The sequence below is a fragment of the Biomphalaria glabrata genome, chromosome 5, assembly GCF_947242115.1.
Source record: "Biomphalaria glabrata chromosome 5, xgBioGlab47.1, whole genome shotgun sequence".
Classification (NCBI taxonomy): domain Eukaryota; kingdom Metazoa; phylum Mollusca; class Gastropoda; family Planorbidae; genus Biomphalaria; species Biomphalaria glabrata.
This window is the reverse complement of record NC_074715.1, coordinates 13,926,951-13,939,321: the sequence shown is the minus strand read 5'-3', so window position 1 is coordinate 13,939,321 and position 12,371 is coordinate 13,926,951. Positions and strand designations below refer to the sequence as shown.

The 12,371-nt window shown below is 33.4% G+C and overlaps 1 protein-coding gene across 5 annotated transcripts; it reads left to right on the top strand.

Annotated features, from left to right (window-relative positions):
- Positions 1-526: 526 nt before the first annotated feature.
- On the top strand, positions 527-7,920 carry LOC106061391 (DNA-directed RNA polymerases I, II, and III subunit RPABC1). Of its 5 annotated transcripts, none has more exons than XM_013219540.2 (9): positions 527-598; positions 3,052-3,189; positions 3,448-3,536; positions 4,864-4,925; positions 5,130-5,269; positions 5,748-5,828; positions 5,955-6,013; positions 6,758-6,836; positions 7,583-7,920. In XM_013219540.2, exons 2-9 carry the CDS (start codon positions 3,133-3,135, stop codon positions 7,646-7,648), a joined length of 633 nt encoding a protein of 210 aa, XP_013074994.1. In that variant the 5' UTR covers positions 527-598; positions 3,052-3,132; the 3' UTR covers positions 7,649-7,920. The 5 variants fall into 5 exon arrangements, with proteins under 5 accessions (XP_013074994.1, XP_055885692.1, XP_013074987.1 ...); XM_056029717.1 differs by lacking the exon at positions 527-598 and adding an exon at positions 614-748; XM_013219533.2 differs by lacking the exon at positions 527-598 and adding an exon at positions 614-877.
- The last annotated feature ends 4,451 nt before the right edge of the window (positions 7,921-12,371 follow it).

Genomic DNA, 12,371 nt, shown 5'->3' with positions numbered 1-12,371 from the left:
TCCTACGCGTCATGCATTTAGTCATATATTATTAACCAATGACCTAAACTCCGCCAAGTCACTGGTTTTCCTGGCTAACTTAGGCAACCCATTCCATGCTCTAATAGCGCTAGGGAAAAAGGAGCTTTTGTACAAATTTGTCCTAGCATATGTTACGAGGAATGTGCCTTTATCTTTGTGTCTTTCTGAGTATTTTATTAAATTTTGTATTTGAAGATTATAGTTCAGTGTTTTATGTATAATTGCTACTTTACTTTTAAGTCTTCTATCCTTCTATCATTCCTCATCCGTCTTAAACATTTGGATATAATCTCTTTCAATGACAGGCCCGTCCATGCATTTTTTTATGTTGTCTTTCCATCCTTTAATTCTCTGTCTGACTCTTTTTTGTCCTGGTACTGTTCTTTAAAGGAAGATCTTTGTGAGCCCTGGATTAACCTTGTGATGTGCCAAAGAGTTTTAGTTTGCGTTTTTGATTTGCATTATATATATATATATATATATTCTAGATCTAAATATCTAGGTACTGAAACCCAATTGAAGCACATTATGCTGGTCAGTGAATTTATGAAAATATTTATTTTCCAAAACTAAAGAGGTAAGCACGCACAAAACGTTTCTCTAAGTCGACTAAGTCTAGTCACAGTCTAGTCTTAGGCTTAGGCTGTCTACTCTTAGCAAACAGAATCTAGATTCTAGATGTCCACATCTACTCTATTTTATGAAATATAATAAAATAGAATATACAGTATACATAGATCATCTATAATATTCTATTAGTATTCTAGATCTAGAAATTAGAATCTAAATCTACTGCAGGCTGCTGCTGCATCAAATCAGACTGACTCTGAGACTCACCGTCTCACGTCACTCAGTAGTCAGTAAATGAGTAAATGATTTATTGAGTAATTCTAATTAATTAATTATAATAATATTATTCACTCATTTATTGATTTAATATTATAATAATATTCACTATAATTATAATTCTGTGTGAGTGAGCCCACTTGATTCGACTTGAGACGAGTCTGAGTTTTTTTAGAGTCTAGATTACTAGATTCTAGAATAGATCTATTCTAAACCAAATTTAATTTATTAAAAATAAAAGATCTGACTCTGTACTATTACTATATTAGAATTAGATCTTTTATTGATGATCCTGTATATCAGCATCCTGGGTCTTTTTTACAACATTCTTTTGTTGTCAAGGCTTGATCAACAACTTAGTCTCTTAGTCTTATGTAGGTTGTTTTTTTTGGGGGGAAGGGGGCATCATTTCAAAAGCTGCCAACTACAAATAAAAATTATGCCAGACGACCTAGTTTCTTACCAGAGCATAAAGGACCTCATTCACCAATCGTAAACAAACAACATTTAGCCACGTGGTGCTCTATCTCTTCTATATAATTTACGATCTCATGGTTAATTCATGATGGTTGTCACGTGACAGTTTTTTTCATTGTTTTATCAATAAGATCACGTGACTAAATGTTGTTTGTTTACGATTGGTGAATGAGATCCATTGCTCTGTTCCCAATCGGAGTTAATCTCAAGGACAAGAGTCAAGTGCTAGGATACTGACACTTTCTAAGCACTAAGTAAACATCAACCAACCAATGATACTGACACTTTCTAAGCAACCAACCAATCATCCAACAAATTAACCATCCTTTAACAACCACCAACCAATCATGAAAAATTATCCATCTATCCAACCAACTACAACCATCATCCATCTAACCAACCACAGCAAACCAACCACAAACAACCAACAAATCATCCAACAAAACAACCATCCATTAACAACCAAATTCAACCAACCATCCATCCAACGACAACCAATCATAAAAAAGTTATCCATTTAACCAACCAACCACAACTAACCAGGCAACCAACCACAGCCAACACAATTATCCATCTGGCAAACAAACATACCAACCATCCATCCAACCACAACAATCATAAAAAGTTATCCATTTAGCCAACCAAACTTAACCAACATACCAACCAACCATAACTAACCAGCAAACCAACCATCAAAAAAAAACAACAATTATCCATGTAGCCAACCATCCAACTAACCACAGCCAAAATACCAACCTACCACAACCAAAATATCTGCCAACCTACCAACCAGCTAACCATCACCAACCATCCATCCATTCAGTCAATCAACAACAACCAACTAACTACAACCACTAAGCCATCACCAACCAACTATCCAAACAATCACAACCAACATATCAACCAACCACCCAGCCAACCATTCATCCACTAACAACCATCCATCCAACCAAAACTAAACTTACCAATCAAACATCCAATTAACCATAGCCAACCATTAACTATATAGTTTATGTTTAGCACACACACAGTTGCTAATAGTATACAAACAAAATGTGCCTAAAAATATCCTTAAATTACTACAAGTTGGCAACACCACTGTAAATCACCAAAAAACAAAATGGCAGTGAACAGTTCATATTGAAGTCGCTAAGGCACTTTATTGATGTATATTCAAAAATTTAGTTTTTTTTTTTACAGCCAATTTTATTGAAAACACTATTTACATATCTACTATATGAATTAAATTTTATTCTGGCTAATTATCTGCATTTTGTGAGCCCTGGACGCTGATATACAGAATTACCCTTTTATTAATATTATCATCATTTTAATGATTAGATCTATATAGAGATCAATATATTAACATAATCTACTAGTCTCTCTAAATTATGGGCTATGGGGGGATCTAGATTTATTTGAGTTTGGCTATACTAGCTAGACTCTATTATGACTCACATTAATATAATGTCTAATGAGTCAATATAGATTCTAGATCTAGCCCTAGATAATCTAGACTATTCTTGACTCACACTAGTCTAGATGATTAATTTTTTTAAAAATCTATATACTAGAATCTAGCAGCAGATGAAAAGATGAAAGTTATTTTAAGTATTGATATTGATCTAGACCTAGATCTATCTTAGTATCTAATTCTAGCCAAAGAAAAAGCTCTGTCCTATAGATTCTAATTACTTTTAATTGCAGCCGAATAAAGATTTATTTTGTACTTGCATTGAATCTTAAAGAGAGATCTGTTTATCTACATCATTCATTATACTGTATTAAATGGATGACCAACAAGAAACATATAAATTATGGAGGATTCGCAAGACAGTTATGCAGGTGAATTTAAGTTCTTCTTAAAGCTAGAAATTATTTTTTATACTGGTATTTATTCAATTATTTAATGTTTCTGTTAGCAGTTAATATTTACACTAGAAATACTGCATTCCTCATTAATTTTCATACTCGAAGACAAGCCTTATTATTATTATATTAATTAAAAGTAAATATAAGCTTTAAAATAGTTTATGCCAACTCCATGTAACTAAGTCTTAGAACTTGAACTTTTTCTTTCCTCTTTCTAAATTTTTTTAATAGCTTTGCCATGATCGTGGTTACTTGGTCACACAAGAGGAGTTGGATCAGACTTTAGATGGATTCAAAGCTCAGTTTGGAGATAAACCTAGGTATGCAAAATGTTAAGTTTTAATGGCATTACTTTTTAAACCTGTGCATAGAATATCTATTTTAATGTAAAAGGAAATTTGAAAAGACTTAATTAAAAAAAAGTAAATTTATAGTAATTGAAAAAAAATGGCTTGGAGAAAAAAGTTCTTGCTATCATTCTCATTCTTGTTTTATTTTGTTACTATTGTGTCTATACATTGGATGGAACTGTGACCCATATCTTAATTCTTAAGAAAATGAAGTTGTTGTAACTGTTAAAATTGTTTTAAATGTTTTCTGGAAATTTTGTTAAATTCAGTAAAACAGTTATTCTAACCTTAAAAAGGAAACAATTCCTCTCAGTTATTCTAACCTTAAAAAGGAAACAATTCCTCTATTTCAAATAACACAAGACAGATCTTTTAAACCCCAGCAACAAAATTAAACTTCTGCAGTTGATCCCAACCCACATTCAAATAGAGGAAAATAACAAGCATGAGTAAGGAGTCAAAAATACTCTCTAAAAGATGAGAAAAAAAAAGATAGATAGTAGTATAGCCCAAAGATGGGTCAGTTCTCACCCAAACTTAAGGAAAAGAGATGCACATTACGAAGCCATGCCTAAACAATGGACAAATTTTCACCTATGTAAGGGCTGTATAATGAGACAACACGTGTTTTGAAGCTGAAAATCTGAACTTTATAATATTGACCCAAAAACAAATCTGGAAACTACTGCTTGTTTATCTTAGCTATATGACAGGCTATCTGAACCCTCCAACATGATAATGAGAATGCTGAAGAAGAAAGGATAATAAAAAAATGAAAATGCTTCAATAACAAATTAAAGCCTGATTTGAAAAGTTATTATTTTTTAGCTCCAAAATTATTTTTTTTGTTGACATACACAAATAATAAAGCATTGTCTTCAGGTCTGAAGATTAATAAAGTTAACAGCTTGGCCATGCAGACTTACTTATGACCTACATATTGTGTTACACCTGATACAGTCTCATTTGGGGGTCAATATACATTTTACACATATTGTAAAATTTAAAGGATAGTTTCTACTCTTGGTAGGCCTATATCTTGTTTTTTCTTTTGTTAATAAAACTAATCCAGTTATTTGTTGGACCATTTGGCCACATGTTGACCAGTTTCTTCCAGTTCTTACTAGTTTTCTGCCATCTGCAGAATCTCACCAAGTATGGAGACTGTTCATTTATTCTATTTTGCATTACTTTCCAAGACAAAATAAGAATGACTGACATGGCCTAATTACTAATAGTAGTTAAATGATATTGTTAAATACCGGTACTAAATGACTTGAAACATGTATGTTCCCAGTGAGAGAAAACCCAGCAGAAGTGATTTAATTGTATTGGTTGCTCACAATGATGATCCAACAGGTAAATGATAGATTTATTTTACATTACTTTGGCATTGTGTCTATTCAATTTGTTCTTTATAAGAAAGAGATTATAAACAAAAGAGGAAAAGGGGGAGTTGATTGTTAATGTTTTAATGTCTTAATCTTAAAACTATAATATATGGCTTTGTTGATCCAAATCAAGTTTTGTTTTAAATCGTTTGATTTTTATGAATGACTGCAGATCAGATGTTTGTGTTTTTCCCTGATGAGAGTAAAGTGGGGATTAAGACCATCAAAACGTACTGTCAGAGGATGCAGGAGGAAAATATCATGAGAGCAATCATTGTAGTCCAACAGGGCATGACACCATCAGCTAAGCAGGTAGCTTATCAGCTAGCATTGATTTTTACACTGATTTACTTCAACTCATTTTAATGCACCTTAAGTTAGTGAAGAAAACCATAAAAAATATTGTTCAAAGTATAAATCATTAATAAAAAAAACTTTTATGTCTAGTATTGGATCTAGAACAAAAACCAAAAGGATGTAAGGGAAAAAAGTTTCCCCCAGCTCCATTTCATATGAATAATCCTTCTTTATTATCCTTGAGGAATTTGTCTTACATTTCTTTCATTACACATAACCAAACATTATAATATACTTTCATACTACAGATACAGTCAAACATAACATTTGATTGGTTGGGGAAACTATTTGCTTTTAACCTATATGGAAACATACTTGCCTTGTGCACAACCACAGGCTGCTTCAAATAGAGCAGTTACACCTCTTAAGCCCTCACACACCCAGAGATTGATTTTGTGGTTTTATTAACCAAGTAAATAAATGATTTCCCCAGGCTCTTGTTGAGATGGCTCCCAAATATATATTAGAGCAGTTTATAGAATCTGAGCTACTTATAAACATAACAGAACACATGGTAAGTCTGACTGTGTGTGTCTTATGATTTTTTTAATTAATTTTTTTTTTACCTATTCCCTGCATTAGTTTGTGGTTTTAATTGATTGTTGTTTATTTATAATTGTTACCTTTCTGTATCATTCAGTTGGTGCCTGAACACAAAGTTATGACACCTGAAGAGAAAGTTGAATTGTTAAATAGATAGTGAGTACCCCTGTGATTATTAGTTACTGTTAAGAGACAAACCAAGTTAATCTGTCATTGTATAAAAGCCTTTAAGAATGTCACTTGGATGTGGTTGTTTTAATTTTATAAATGTTTTATAAATGAATTTTTTAAAAAGCTGTTTAATGCTGGCTTATTGTAATAATCCAGTAACACATTTCTCAATATATTACACATTTTGTATTATTTAAAATTTTAATATAAATTTTGTTGCTTACTATTTAAAAACTCATGTTCCTGAAACCTTTTAGTACAAAATTGACATCAGCTTGTTGAAGATTGGTGACCGCAGACAAAACCTTAAAAGCAATGAAGTTAATTTGAATTCTGCAGAATTTCAATTTATGATTTAGTATGATCTGAATTCCTATGTGTCTTGAGTGGTCTTCCAGTTGCCTTTAGAGGCAAACATAGATCAGCTCAAGTTGAATTTTGAATTTTTAAAAATTCCTGGTCTCTACCACAATTGTAACAACTTGTAACTTGTAACTTTTTGAAGCTTTTCAACCATTTGTAAGACCACCACTTAAATTTTGCTAATAGATTTGCATTGAGTGAATTATTCATCTAACCGTTTGTGTGCAGATTTTTTTTTTTAATTTATTTTTTTCTAGATTATTATTACAGAACCTTTTTTTTTCTGAAATACTGGTACCAGAAATATCATTGCCAAAAAAAATCTTATCTTATCTAATAATTTAATGCTAATCTTGATAATTACAGTAAATTAAAAGAATCCCAGCTTCCCAGAATTCAACAAGGTGATCCAGTTGCACGATATTTTGGATTAAAACGAGGACAGGTAAATCTATCAATATTATAATGTTATAATCATAACATGTGGCATGTGTAAGCATGAAAGATAAAGTTATACTCACTATGAGTATGAGATATTTTCATAGTATTCATGTAAATGGATCCTTACGTCCCTTAATAAGACTATACAATAAAAGGAAAACTACCTAATAATGAGTAGGATGACAAATGTTATGATTATTAAGATGATATATATTTTTAATTGTTGATACTCATTCACTGGCTTGTTGCTTCAAACAGCTACTTCAACCAAACAGATGTAGGGATATTAAATTCTTAATGTAGAACTTGAGATAAAAATAAATAGCCTACTATTGAAATGGTAATTTAAACAAGATCTAACTCACTACAAACACATGTTTTTTCTGTCTCGTGTCTCTTTTTAAGTCTTCTTTCCACTTTCACACCAGTCCTCTTTTATTTACTTCAATTATGAAAGAGCACCTTGTGGTTTCATTTTTAGCCTACACAACCAAATCATCTGCCCTTTTTTTCCCTCATGGTTACATCATAAATACACTCTCCATAACATTGATACAATTAAGAAAATCTATATGACATTACATACATATAATCCTTTTGATTCCCAATGGAGCATAAGGCTGCAACAGTACTTCTGTATCAGTATCTGTTCTGGGCAATTCCCCTCTGGTCCATGATTTAGAAAAAAAATGTGAACTAAAAAAATAAAAAAAACTTAACAATTAAGTCATGTTTTTTTTTTGTTTTCAGGTAGTTAAAATTATTAGACCCAGTGAAACTGCAGGACGTTATGTTAGCTACCGCTTGGTGGTGTGATTATTGATGCTGAAGCTTGTGTATGTCTGTGTGTATAAGTTATGCATTGTTTAAAGTAAGGAAGTGCTCTCAAGACTGTCTGAATGCATTTTCATTCTTTTAATTGCAGTATGAAGCTCATTTTTTTTACTTTGAAAATGCCATTAATGTACAGATTTTATTGTGTATGAATGGTTACATTCTAGAAGACTATTGATGTTGATTTATTATTATTATGTGTTAAATGTAATATCATTCAAAATAAATTTAATAATAAACTTTAAAAAATGTCAGTAATTGAATTTTTACTATTAGTTAGGGACATTGCTTTGAATAAACTCTTTTTTAAAAGAACATGCTTCTATAAAATCTTAGCTGCCTGATTTAAATCTTGATCTTGGTGATCTGTTATGTTTTTGAGATTTTGTCCAGCTAACAGCTTCATTTAAAAAAACAAACTTCAGTTATGCTGACCTTACAATAGGATAAACATGGACATCATATCTTGTATTATTATTTTTGAGCTATTTTAACATGCTTGTGCACACTGATTGGATACCATGGTACCCTGAGGAGAGTTATCTGGGAAAGGTTTCTGTTCTGCCTCATTGGAATTTAAACTCAATATCCTATATTTGGCAGCCATGCAGCATATGCCTTTTGCCTCACACAGCCCTAAGAACTTTCCTAGGGCAAATTATTTATGTTGGGTTTTTACTAAAGTTTCAAACATTTGAAATATCATTAAACCTTTGTAATACCTGTAATAATAATAATAATAATAATAATAATAATCTTTATTATCCGTAAGGAAATTTGTCTTACAATTTGTGCATTAGCCTGTAAAAGCTAAATGTAGGAAAAATAATTACCCACTTAGCTATTGTTATAAATAAAACTATATAGCTTTGTGTGATACTGTATATCAAATCATTTATTACCAACACAATGATCTAGTAATACATTTTTATCAGACAGAGAACAAGAATTATGGGGATTTAGTAATGCTACAGATTATGTTGAGTATCAGTTACCAGGAAAGAAGACATGAGTTTGTACTGTTACAAGTCTACTACAACTCTGGGTGGCAAAAGACTGTTAAGAGATGAAAAAGGTACTGTAGAGGGAGAATAAAGAAAGGGTCTTCCAAAGAAAAGTTGGCTGGACAATATAAAAGAATGGACCAGTCTCTTGACAAGTTACAGTTGCTGACCGGGAAAAATGAAGTGATTTGGTTAATAATAAAAATCTTTATTGTCCATAAGGAAATTTGTCTTACAATTTGTGCATTACACCACACAAAACATTGTAACTATAAAAAAAAAATGTACATTCACACCTGACTAGTTCATAATTTACATGTGAAAAGTTTATATCAGATTGTTTCTATTTAATGATTTTATTGCCAGGGGAACAATAGAGTGTTTGTGTCTGTTTGTCTTTGCTATCGATGTCTTGTATCTCTTTTGTGATGGTAAAATCACAAAATTCTGACCCAAAGGGTGATTTTTTATAACAGAATCTTTTTAGCTTTTTTTTTTATGGATGTCTGTCTCAAACAACTGCCCAAATGTTTTTTTTTTTTTTTTTTTTGCCAATGACTTTACCAGCAGCATTTAGGATCTATGGAGTTTATTTTTATTTTTAATGCTCAGATTGCCATACCAGGCAGTGATATTAAAACTTAAAATATTGCAGATGTGAGCGTGATAAAACATAGCCAAGGCATTTTCACTGACATTAAACAAGGATAACAAGGACAGTTTTCTCAGTAATCGTAATCTTTGCTACCCTTTTTTTTTTGCAGTAAAATTTAGTTTATTGTCTAGGATAGTACCAAGGTATCTAAGAGTCTGGAATACTGTAATAGTCTCTCCAGCTACAGAAACAATATCATTTTCCTTCTTTTCCCTACGAACAGTCCAAAAAGTCCACCACGCCGTTCCACAAAGGGGGCCGTCATCAGTGACGGATTAGCTGGAGTGGCGGTCCTCTCACGGAACAGTGGCGGTAACATAATAGGATTATGAGACAAGATCCCCATGGTCAGCACTGCTCCTGACCACTGATAGCGTGTGGACTGTTAGTATCGGGGGCGGTGCGCTGTGTACGCGGTATGGTCGACTTAGCCAGTCAGTCACTATGGCCACTACCGCTGGAAGCCTTCAGACAGGACAGGGGTGAAGAACCCCATGTCCAGGCCTGGTTGTTGGATAAAAGCCTTTCTAACAATCAAAGGATAATGGCGCAACAAGCCCCGATTCCCTGCTGGACTTCATCGAAGATGAGAAATCAATAAAGAACAATCTTACATAAGTGCTAGGTAAGTCCAGATGTTTGTAGACAATTTAAAATATTTAGGATGGCATCGTCTACACCTTTATCCTTTTGGTAAGCAAATTGTAAAGGGTCTAACTTACTACCAAGATCATTCAGAAGAAACATTTTAACCAGTTTTTCTAAACATTTAGACACAATGGAAGTAAGTGAAACAGATCTAAAGTCATTCATTTCCTTCGGTTTGGAAACCTTTGGCACAGGTACAATTATAGATGACTTCCACACAGGTGGTATCTCATGGTTTAGTAATGAAGTGGAAAAAATTTCTAGGAAAGGTTCAGCTAGTTGTTCAGCACATTCTTTTAAGATTCGCCCTTTTATTCCATCAGGCTCAGCAGCTTTCATTGGGTTGACGTTTTTGAAAATGTTGCAGACTTGCTCTCTAGTAATCGCTAATTCCAAACAGTTGTTAACTTTGACATCTTCCAGGGCTTTGAGTCTTAGATAATTAAAATCGTCAGTGTCGAAACGACAATAGAAATCATTGAACTCGTTGGATAACGTTTTATGTTTTTTACTTTTGACTTGTGCTCCTGCCATTTTGGTCATGATAACCCACGCCTGTCTCGTATGTCACTTAATCAAGTCCTCCAGCTTGGTGCGATAGTTTTTCCTTCCTTCCTCAAGAGCGACGTTGACATTTCGTTGAGCTTTTTTCCTTTCCTGTCTGGCGCCACTCTTTTCTTTTTGATGATTTCCCTTTTTTTTTTTCAGTGACCCATGTCACAGCACAGCTACAATAAAGGTCAAGGGACAGACAATTAAGTCAGTCATGCATGTTTTGTTTTTGATATATGGTAAAAGATTCAAGAAAGACAATGACAGAGGTATTTTTGTTTAACTAAGAGAAAAAGGAATTTTTAAACTAACTCAGAATATAGGCCTAAAAGGCTCTGAGACACACACTCCCAAAAGAAGTCAGCACTTCTTAAATCATTCACTGGGGAAATCCTCATAGACTAGAGCAAACAGATGTACTGATGGGTTGAACACTACTGCAAGCTCTACTCTACATCAAGCCCAGTCTCTGTCTCATTCTTGAAAGCTATCAATGACTGAGATGATGAATCCACCCTAGTAGAACTCAACAAAGCAATCGACAAGATGGCAGCTGGCAAAGCCCTTAACTGTGATGGCATCCTCCCCCCCCCCCCCAGAGAGCTCCTACAAACTTTGAAGAACTACAAATAATCCTACACCTACATGAGCCACTCTGAAAATGTCAAGAAAGTGATGTAGCTTAGTGCTAGTCGTCGTCCCGACCTTCGGTATATGGATATAATCAAACGAGACTTAAAAGCAGTGGACATCGATGTTGACTTCTGATAAGCAAGCCAAAGACCGCACTATGTGGAGAGAGATGGTGACAAAGACAGCTATTAACGATGAAAAAGCATTGGCCTCAGCCCTAGAAGAAAAGCGTGGTAAACGAAAAACGGTTGGATCGTGACCTCCGTGACCCCAGGCCGTAAGGCTGGTTTGTGACGTAGTAGGTCAGCGACCATTGTTTCTGATCGTAACCAGAGCCTGGCTGTGTGTTAGCGCTTAGGCGAAGTGTTGTAAACTGTAACACAGCCAACGTGTAGTCCTGATGACTATACACAGACGTATTATTAAAGTAGACTAATCACTGGATCTAGACTTTATGTATTTACTTAATATACACACTAAGTGATTGTGTTAGCATTAGCGCTTAGGCGAAGTGTTGTAAAATGTAACACAACCAACATGTAGTTGTTGTCCTCATAACTATAAACAGACGTATTATTAAAGTAGACAAATTACTAGGTCTAGACTTAGATGCTCATAACTATAAACAGACGTATTATTAAACTAGACAAATTACTAGGTCTAGACTTAGATGTTCATAACTATAAACAGACGTATTATTAAAGTAGACAAATTACCTTGTCTAGACTTAGATGCTTATAACTATAAACAGGCGTATTATTAAACTAGACAAATTACTAGGTCTAGACTTAGATTCTCATAACTATAAACAGACGTATTATTAAACTAGACAAATTACTATGTCTAGACTTAGATTCTCATAACTATAAACAGACGTATTATTAAAGTAGACTAATTACTAGGTCTAGACTTTATGTATTTACTTAATATACACACTAAGTGATTGAAGACTGCTTTGTGTGTGTTGTAAACTGTAGTGTGTTGTAAACTGAACTGTAGCTCACCTGGCTGAATGTTTGCATTAGTGCTTAGGCTAAGTGATATAGTCTGTAACTCATTAACGTGTAGTCATGTATGTTATGACTTTTCTATAAACAGTATTACACCTACATATGTTATTAGAATATAAAATTGATCAGTTGCTTTACAACTTAATGTACACACTAATGATAACAAGCATCACAACAGAAATAACACAACATGAAAACAAATG

Coding starts and splice junctions, on each gene's coding strand:
- LOC106061391 (XM_013219540.2), top strand. CDS start 3,133: ATGGATGACCAACAAGAAACATATAAATTATGGAGGATTCGCAAGACA. Junction 4,926..5,129: donor TCACAATGATGATCCAACAG/GTAAATGATAGA, acceptor GAATGACTGCAG/ATCAGATGTTTGTGTTTTTC. Junction 5,829..5,954: donor TAAACATAACAGAACACATG/GTAAGTCTGACT, acceptor TGTATCATTCAG/TTGGTGCCTGAACACAAAGT.